This window comes from Carlito syrichta, unplaced genomic scaffold (assembly GCF_000164805.1).
Source record: "Carlito syrichta isolate Samal-C Ts95f unplaced genomic scaffold, Tarsius_syrichta-2.0.1 Scaffold135806, whole genome shotgun sequence".
Taxonomy (NCBI): domain Eukaryota; kingdom Metazoa; phylum Chordata; class Mammalia; order Primates; family Tarsiidae; genus Carlito; species Carlito syrichta.
The window spans coordinates 24,091-33,593 of record NW_007079902.1 but is presented as its reverse complement, the minus strand read 5'-3'; the positions used below and the strand labels follow the sequence as shown (position 1 = coordinate 33,593).

At 46.1% G+C, this 9,503-nt stretch overlaps 1 protein-coding gene across 2 annotated transcripts in view; it reads left to right on the top strand.

Annotated features, from left to right (window-relative positions):
- The window catches only part of TMEM209 (transmembrane protein 209), a 36,207-nt gene that overhangs the window by 11,171 nt on the left and 15,533 nt on the right, over positions 1-9,503 (top strand). For both annotated transcript variants that reach the window (XM_008049589.2, XM_008049590.2), the window contains exons 6-7: positions 5,222-5,397; positions 5,936-6,007. In XM_008049589.2, coding sequence (XP_008047780.1) covers positions 5,222-5,397; positions 5,936-6,007 — 248 coding nt within the window. The remainder of the gene's footprint in view (positions 1-5,221; positions 5,398-5,935; positions 6,008-9,503) is intronic.

The following is a 9,503-nucleotide window of genomic DNA, read 5'->3' as shown; positions in this document are numbered from 1 at the left end:
GCCTCGACCTGCTGGGCTCCGGTGATCCTTCCACCTCAGCCTTCCGAATAGCCAGAATTATAGGCACGCGCTATCATGCCCGGCTGATTTTTTTATTTATTGTAGAGATGAGGTCTCGCCAAGTTGCCCAGGCCGGTCTCAAACCCTCAGGCTCAGGCATTCCACTCACCTCAGCCTCCCAAGGCGCGGGATTATAGGCTGAGCCACTGAGCCCGGCTTCCCCCCATTTTTATAAGGCCCAATTGGAGTGATGAATTCTGGTTTATGCAGAAGTAGATTAACAAAGACTTCAAACAAGATAATGATATGTTTTGTACCAAACAATAAACAGAAACGTTATCTGCTTCTTGCTTCCTACTGAACTATACAGGGGGGAGAGGGGCTGAAAAAACCCTGGAACTTATTTATTTAAAAATTTGTGTATTTATTTTTACGTGTTTAAAACTTCAGTCACCTTCAGAATACTCTCCATGTGATGTAATACACCTATCTAGATGCTTTTTCCACTGTTCAGTTTTTTAACTGATGTTTTGATGCCTTTTTAAGTCTGTGGTTTTTTTTGTTTACCGCTTTCTTTCACAGTAGCAGAACGTTTCTGTTTGAGGACTTTTTTCTTTCTTTTTTTTGTTGTTGTTGTGCTGGAGTCTCACTCTGACGCCCAGACTGGAGTGCAGTGACATGTTCCTGGCCACCGCAGCCTTGACCTGCTGGGCTTAGGCGATCCTTCCACTTCTGCCTTCCAAGTAACTGAACTACAGGTGTGTGCCATCACACCCAACTAATTTTTTTATATATTGTATAGATGAGGTTCCCCTGAGTTCAGGTAGTCCTCTTGTCTCAGCCTCCCTAGTGAGCCACTGTGCTCGGCGAGGACTTTCTTCATCCAGGGAAACCAAAAAAATTCTCCAGGGCGAGATTGGGTGAATAGGGAGGATAGGGCACAGAGGTCACGTTGCTTTTTTTTTCTTTTTGAGTTGCAGTCTCACTCCCTCGCCCAGACTGGAGGGCAGTGGCCGCTCCTGGCCACCGCAGCCTCGACCTGCTGGGCTCCGGCGATCCTTCCACCTCAGCCTTCCAAGTAGCTGGAACTACAGGTGCGCGCTCCCACACCTGGCTCATTTTGATTTATTGTAGAGATGAGGGCTTGCCAAGTTGCCCAGGCGGGTCTCGAAACCGCGGGCTCAGGCAGTCCACTCACTTCAGCCTCCCAAGGTGCAGGATTACAGGCTGAGCCACCGAGCCCGGCTATCATGTTGCTTTTGATCAAAAACTGTTGAACACACAGTGTAGTGTGGGCAGGTGCACTCATTAAATGAAAGTGAGCCAGCGCATTGAAAGAATCTCCAAAACAATTCACCGAAGCCACATGCGGTCTCTCACAACAATGCTAGCTGGTACACTGATGCCAGTGGGTTCCTAGAATACTTAACTAGTGGGGAAAGCCTATACTACAAGGAGTCTGCCCTCCAAAAATTAATTATTTTTTTTTTTCTTTGAGTCAGAATCTTACTGTCACCCAGGCTGGAGTGTCGTGGCATGCTCACAGCCTCAACCTACTGGGCTCAGGCGATCCTTCAGCCTCAACCTACCAAGTAACAGAACCATAGGCATGCACCACTACACCCAGCCAATTATTTATTTAACTGTAGAGATGAGGTCTCACCAAGTTGCCCGAGATGGTCTCCAGCCCCTGTGCTCAGGATATCCTCTCACCTCTTTCTTCCAAAGTGCTGGGATTATAGGTGTAAGCCACCATACCCAGTGGTGACAACACTCATTTAATGTTAGCAAAGGATAGAGCTAAGGTCAACTGGAAAATAGCTGACCTTAAGCAAAGAGACTAAGAAATTTGCCCAAAGCCATTCATAAGTAAGTGGAGGAGCCAGTATCTGAATTCAGGCCACTGTAAACATATTTCTTGTTGTTAGGGGTGGGTTCTGGCTGTTTCCCAGGCTGGTGAAGTCATGGATTCAGGCAGTCCTCCTGCCTTGGCTTCCCTAAGTGCTTGGATTGCAAGTATGAGCCACTGCACCCGGCCTAAACACAAAAAGTCTTCAATAGTTCAATTAACTAAAGTTCTTGGAGGCTAAATGCTGACCACTTTTGTTGGCGTGTTATGCGTGGAGGCTCATTTCTGTGTGACTTTGTACTTCCTGTTTGTTTTTGGCAAGCATGTCCTCAGTAGAGTTTTGTCAGTGCCCTGTCGCTTGGGCAGGCAGATGGAAGGCTTGTCTCTTCCTAGCCATTTATTTGTGTTTGCCTTTGTCAGGTGCCCAGCGAGCGTCATTGACCTTGAGCTAACTTAAGTCATTTCTAAACTTGAGACTGCTAGACCCCACCAGTAGAATAAGTGGACACTCTAAACTGACATGAAGATGAACCTATAATTTTTAAATCTCCAGGGATGTTTTTCTTTTAATGACCCAATAGCTTAAGACAGACAAGCCTCCTTTATGTCCTAGTCCCTGTGGATAACTTTTTTCTTATCTACTCAGAAGGTGGCCCTTTGAGATTCCTGGACCTGTACTGAGGGCTGACCTGGGACAGGGTGAGGTATCCATCTAGCACTCTCCTCCCCAGGCCCAAGCCCTTCTTTCCACTTTCCAGGTGGGTGACGGCGTCCAAGCGGACAGATTTCTCAGGCCTGCAGCCCTCAGAGTAGCCATACCAGCTCACCAGCCACTCTGACTTTAATCTCCTCTTCATTTACAGCTGCTGGCTGTCCATAGCCTTGCTTTTTTTTTTTAATACACTCCATTATTTAAATAATGAATCTGCCATTGCCTTCCTGGACTGTGGTGTGGCCATGTGCTCTTTGAGCTGTGGTTGTTGCCATGTTTCCTGGCTTTGGTCCCCTTCCCTACCTTGGGGAGGTGAATCCTCTTTCTCTCTCTAATATACCTTTTTTTAAATAAACTATATATTCTTTTTTTTTTGAGTTGGAGTCTCACTCTGTTGCTCAGACTGGAGTGCAGTGGCCGCTCCTGGCCACCGCAGCCTCGCCTGCTGGGCTCCAGCGATCCTTCTACCTCAACCTTCCTAGTAGCTGGAACTATAGGCACACGCTACCACGCCCGGTTAATTTTTGATTTATTGTAGAGATGAGGTCTCGCCAAGTTGCCCAGGCGGGCCTCGAACCCGCGGGCTCAAGCAATCCACTCACCTCAGCCTCCCAAAGTGCAGGACTACAGACTGAGCTACCAAGCCCGGCTTAAACTATATTTTCTAAATAAGTAAATAATGTATCTGATAAACATTTTTAGATATTTATGGTGGAGGATGTTTCAGATCTGGTGGGGGGGGTAGTTATGGAAAGACCCTGTTTAGTCATTGTTTGCTATATATACTTTTTTCCTTTTGAGTCAGTCTCACTTGGTCATCCAGGCTGGAGTACAGGGGCACAGTCATGGCCAATGCAGCTTTGACCTGCTGGGCTCAGGCAATCATTCCGCCTCAGCCTTCCATGTAGCTGGAACTACAGGCACGGGCCACCACACCCAGCTCATTTATTTTGATTTATTGTAGAGAAGAAGTCTAGCCAAGTTGCCCAGGCTATTTTCGAACTCGTGGGTTCAGGCAATCCTGTCACCTCGGCCTCCCAAAGCACTGGGATTATAGGCGTCAGCCACCATGCCCAGCCTTGTATACTCTTTATCTGATTAATGCCTAACAGGTATTCAGACTTCTTGTTTCTATTTATTATCTAAAGCAAATCTTCAGTGACATTTTTCTCAAGGTCAAGTTTTTTCACAAAGCTTCACTAGGGTAACTGTATGCTGTATCATGACAGGGGTTTCTTCTTTCCTTTCCTGCCCCTTTTACTACATCATTTATGTTGGCTTACAACTTCTTTTCTTGACATTAATTCATTCCTAAAGTCCATCTTGTCAGAAGTCCTATTTGGAAATTTAACTTCACACAAAGTGAGCTATTTCTTTACTCTGTGTAAGTTTATTTTTATGCCAGCGTGAAACATGCTACATTCACCAAAGCTCCTAGTGCCACACTAGCTATCCTTCAAGGTTTTGAATGGAAATGCTGTACGTCCCCTTTTGTGATTTCTCATCCTTCGTGTTTATGCACATTGTATGAAACTTAATTTTATTATTTTGTAGTCACTCCTTTAAGAAATCATGGTGTGATTTTTCAAAGAAATACTTTATATTTGTGGCTTTTGTGTGAGGGTATAAAATGTCCACTTACGTTTTTATATCAGTTATGCCCTGAAAATACAAGCCTTTCATTGAAAACTTGCTTGTTGACTCAGATCACGTGCTGGGTGCTCGAAACAGAGCCCCTGCCCTCAGGGAGCTCATGTTCTATTTGGAAAAACAGACTGTAACCTGAGTGTAATCCATTCCAGATGTGGCCTGTTCATGCTGCCTAAATGTAAACATTCAGAAGCAACCTCAGCAGATTATCTTTTACTGCAATGCAGGGTTTACTACAGGTGATTAAATAAAACAGAATGTAGCACAGGGATTTATGAGTTTAGCTTGAGCCCAGAGAGAGCTACCAGTAGGAGGCTATGGTTATCTCATTCAGAAGGAGCTTCTAGAAATTCATGCAAGGGCTGGGCATGGTGGCTCACACCTGTAATCCCAGTACTTTGGGAGGCATAGACAAGAGGATTGCCTGAGCCCACAGGTTGGAGACCAGCCTGGGCAATTTGGCGAGACCTTGTCTCTACAATAAGTCAAAAAATTAGCCGGGTGTGGTGTTGCACACCTGTGTGGTTCCAGCTACTTGGAAGACTGAGGCAGAAGGATCGCCTGAGGCCATCAGGTCAAGGCTGTGGTGGCCGTGATTGTGCCACTGCACTCCAGTCCGGGCAGCAGAGTGAGACTGACTCAAAAAAGAAAAAAAAAAAAATTCACACAAGGAACTCACCTGGCCAATTTGTTTCCCCAAGAAATTTGGTTTTTGTTTGTTTCTTACGGAATTATTTAAAAGTCTTAGAGAATGACCCAGGCTTAATCTTATGACAAAAACAAACAGCTACCTTCAGCCACTTACTGCTCTTCTGCTCAGATGATGCCCTCTCCCATTTCTGACACAAGCGTCCCTTGTTTTCTGGAGAGGAGGTCGTGTAGGGGAGGAGGAGAAGCGCCTGGCGGGTTTGTCTTCCAACTCTGTGATGGCCGTTACCTCCATCCTCGATAGCCCATGCTGAAGGGTCCAGGTGCCCTGTCAGGCTGATCCTGTGCGCTACTCCTCATAGGGAGCCCAGACTCCGCCTCGCCCTCCAGCAGCCCCACCTTCTGGAACTACAGCCGCTCCATGGGGGACTACGCGCAGACTTTAAAGAAGTTTCAGTATCAGCTCGCCTGTCGGTCTCAGGCCCCCTGTGCCAACAAAGATGAGGCTGATCTCAGCTCCAAGCAAGCTGCTGAAGAGGTGAGTGCAAAGAAAAGAGCCCTGATGGCGGAGTGCTGGGAAGTCTTGCTACCTCAGGAACCTTTTTCTGCAGTCTTCACTTTTATTGGAGAGAAATGTCAATGTCGCACACATTAAACAGCAGGAAAGGTCCTGTCATACTTTGTGAACCTGAAACCAAATTACATTGTACATTTTACTCTAAGACACGTAATTGACATTAGTGCCCTGCCTGAAGCACTTTTTACCAGACTCTTGCTTCCAAAATACAGATGAGGTAGAACATTTGTCAGTCTATAATTCATCTCTTTAATAGCAAGTATAGGATTTTAATTTTGTTCTTAAGGAAAATATTCTTTAAACATACCAATGTAAGAAACTTAAAGAGATATCTGTGTGTGAACAGCAGCTATAAGTGAATAATACAAAAATTACTGAATATTAATGTTCAAGAGGACTTTTTTCAAAGTTCATTCAATATTTTTTAGGATGATGAAAAATGATTTCTGGCAAGAGTTTTCCTCACTGATTGTTCATTTTAAACATGTGTTTTTAATAGGTGTGGGCAAGAGTAACCATGAATAGACAACTTCTGGACCACATGGATTCATGGACAGCTAAGTTTAGAAATGTAAGTTCTAGACCAGGCGCAGTGGCTCACGCCTATAATCTCAGCACTCTGAAAGCCAAGGTGAGAGGATTGCCTGAGCCCCCAGGTTTGAGACCAGCCCGGGCAACTTGGTGAGACCTCATCTCTACAAGAAATCAAAAAATTAGCTGGGCTTGGTGACGCATACATGTAGTTCCAGCTACTTGGAAGGCTGAGGCAGAAGCGTCGCCTAAGCCCAGCAGGTCAAGACTGCGGTGGCCGTGAATGTGCTACTGCACTCCAGCCTGGGTGAGGGAATGAGACTCCCAACTCAAAAAAAAAAAATCTTCGCCCTTTCACATCTCCACAGTTTGATTTTCCTGCTTTTCTGTCAGAGCCCGTAAAATGTATCTAGAATTGTGAGGGAAATAAAAATGGGGTCCTCGCCCATAGAAAACTTCATCGTTAGAGATACTGTCGCACTAGGAATTATGCGAGAGAGAGAAGACAAGACCTGGTTGAAGCTACTTCAAATGTAGACAACTTGAATTTTTCTGACTGCAAGCCTAGGGGCCAGCCGTTCCATGCCTAGACCCACTCAGCGCCTTTTTTTTCAGCTCAGTCTCCTCCCCTCCCTGTGGACCTGGTGTCCTGGGTTGCTCCATCCTGCGTGGTAGCAGCCCCACTTAGGTCCAGGAGTGAGGCTTCGGTTTCTCTTGGACACCTAAGATAATTTTGTCACAGCCAAAGTGTGGCTGGCAAATAGAAGCATGTGATGAACGTTGGCAGGTTGGTGAGTGAAATGGTGTCCTGGAACTGTAGTCTGTGCTAGTGTCAATTACGGATTACTGTAAATATGCTGATGCATTTAAAATCTAAAGTCTTGGTCAGGAGTATTAACCACTTAGAAGGAATACAAACACAGTTCCTTAGACAATCGTGCTCTTTATTTTTTTAAGTAGAGATGAGGTCTCACTACGTTGCCCAGTCTGGTCTTGATTTCCTGGCTTCAGTCAGTCTTCCCACCTCAGCCTCCCAAAGTTCTGGGATACAGGCTTGAGCCCTGCACCCAGCCTTGAGTTTTGAGGGGTTTTTTGTTTTTTTGTTTTTTCTCTGAGTCTCACTCTGTCACCCTAGTAGGAACACATTGGCACACTCACGGCTACTGCAGCCTCGACCTCCTAGGCTCAGGCGATCTTTTTGCCTCAGCCTTCCACATAGCTGGAACCACAAGCACATGCCACCATGCCCAGCTACTTTTTATTTATTTATTTATTTATTTATTTATTTATTGCTGAGTCAGACCCCTGAGAAGTTCTCTCACCTTGGCCTCCCAAAGTGCTGGGGTGACAGACTGAGCCACTGCGCCTAGCCTTGGAGTTTTTAAAAAGCGACATGCTTGTGCCTATACCATGTGTATTGCAACACTGCTGGTGGAATCCGGTTAGCCCACGGCCACCCGCACATTGGTGTCTGTGCAGCATGGGGCAGGGTCTGTCGGTTGTTCCATATGAGTCAGCTGAAGCCCTCAGCTCAGAGGTCTTTGAATTCAAAGCTGTTGATAACACTGTATTTCATCTGAAACAAGTTTCCTTTCACTTTATGATTAAACAAAGGCATGGAAACACAAGTGGTGGTTGAAGTTACTGGGAACATACAAAAACAGTAACATGGAGAAAGTAGGACGTGAAGTGTCCTTAGATAGTCTGTTCACATCCCAGAGTTGGTGTGATATTAGCCACAGACAAGTGCTGCAACACTCACAAACCACATTCCAATGTAATCAGTCTGTCCACATGGTTAGGGAGTTGAGTGTGCCTGCTGAGAGTTAACCAGTTATGTTAGTTTGAAACACTGTCTTGCCAGGCCTGGTGGCTCATGCCTATAATCCCAGCACTTTGGGAGGTGGAGGTAAGAGGATTGCCTGAGCCCAGGGGTTCGAGACCAGCCTAAGCAATATGGCGAGACCTTGTCTCTAATTAAAAAAAAAATTAGCCAGGTGTGGTAGCACACACCTGTAGTTCCAGCAACTTGGAAGGCTGAGGCAGAAGGATCGCCTGAGCCCAGCAGGTGAAGGCTGTGGTGGCCGTGAACTTGCCACTGCACTCCAGCCTGGATGACAGAGTGAGACTCGAACTAAAAAAAAAGAAAAACTATCTTACAGATCACAAACCAGTGCAAACAGTACGTTAATAAAAGCGTGAATAATTACCCTACAATGGCCGGGTGATGTGGCTCACACCTGTAATCCCAGCACTTTGAGAGGCTGATGTGAGAGGATTGCCTGAGTCCAAGAGTTCGAGACCAGCCTGGGCAGTTTAGCGAGACCTTGTCTTTCCAATAATTCAAAATATTACCTGGACATGGTAGTGCACTGCTATAATTCTGCCAACTTGAAAGGCTGAGATGGAAGGATTGCCTGAGCCCACTAGATCAACGCTGGGGTGGCCATGAGCATGCCACTGCACTCCAGCCTGGGCAACAGAGTGAGACTCCAACTCAAAAAAAAAATTGCCGTACAGTGTAAACAAGCTAAAAGATTATTCTTTTAGCTAAATATAATACTTACAGAACATTTTAAGATAAATTTAACATATAGCTAAAATATTTTTATTTTTTGCGTTAGAGTCTCACTCCATCACCCAGGCTGGAGTGCAGTGGCATGCTCATGGCCACTGCAGCCTCTACCTGCTGGGCTCAGGAGATCCTTCTGCCTCAGTCTTCCAAGTACCTGGAACTACAGGTTTGTGCTACCACGCCTGGCTAATTTGATTTATTGTAGAGACAAGGTCTCACCAAGTTGCCCAGGCTGGTCTTGAACCCCTAGGCTCAGGCAATCCTTTTGCCTCAGCCTCCCAAAGTGCTGGGATTACAGGCTTGAGCCACCACACACGGTCTGCAAGTTTGTCTTATTTGTTTGTTTGTTGTTTTGTTTTGTTTTTAGTTGGAGTCTCATTCTGTCATCCAGAGGGAGTGCAGTGGCCGCTCCCGGCCACCGCAGCCTTGACCTGCTGGGCTCCGGCGATCCTTCTGCCTCATCTTTCCAAGTAGCTGGAACTACAGGCGCACGCGCTACCACGCCCAGCAAATTTTTGATTTATTGTAGAGATGATGTCTCGCCAAGTTGCCCAGGCGGGTCTGAAACCCGTGGGCTCAGGCAATCCACTCACCTCAGCCTCCCAAAGCATGGGATTACAGGCTGAGCTACTGAACCCAGGTGTTTGTTTATTTTTTGAGTTGGAGTCTCACTCTCACCCAGGTTGGAGTGCAGTGGCATGCTCCCGGCCACCACAGCTTTGACCTTCCGACTCAGCCTTCCAAATAGCCAGAGCTACAGCGTGCACTACCATGCCCGGCTAGTTTTTGATTTATTGTAGAGACGAGGCTCAGGTAATCCACTCACCTCGGCCTCCCAAAGTGCTAGGATTACAGGCTGAACCACCGAGCCCGGCCGCAAGTTTGTTTTTTAAAGAAATTTTTTTTTTTTTTTTTTTTTTTGAGTTAGCGTCTCACTCTGTCGCCCTAACTGGAGTGCAGT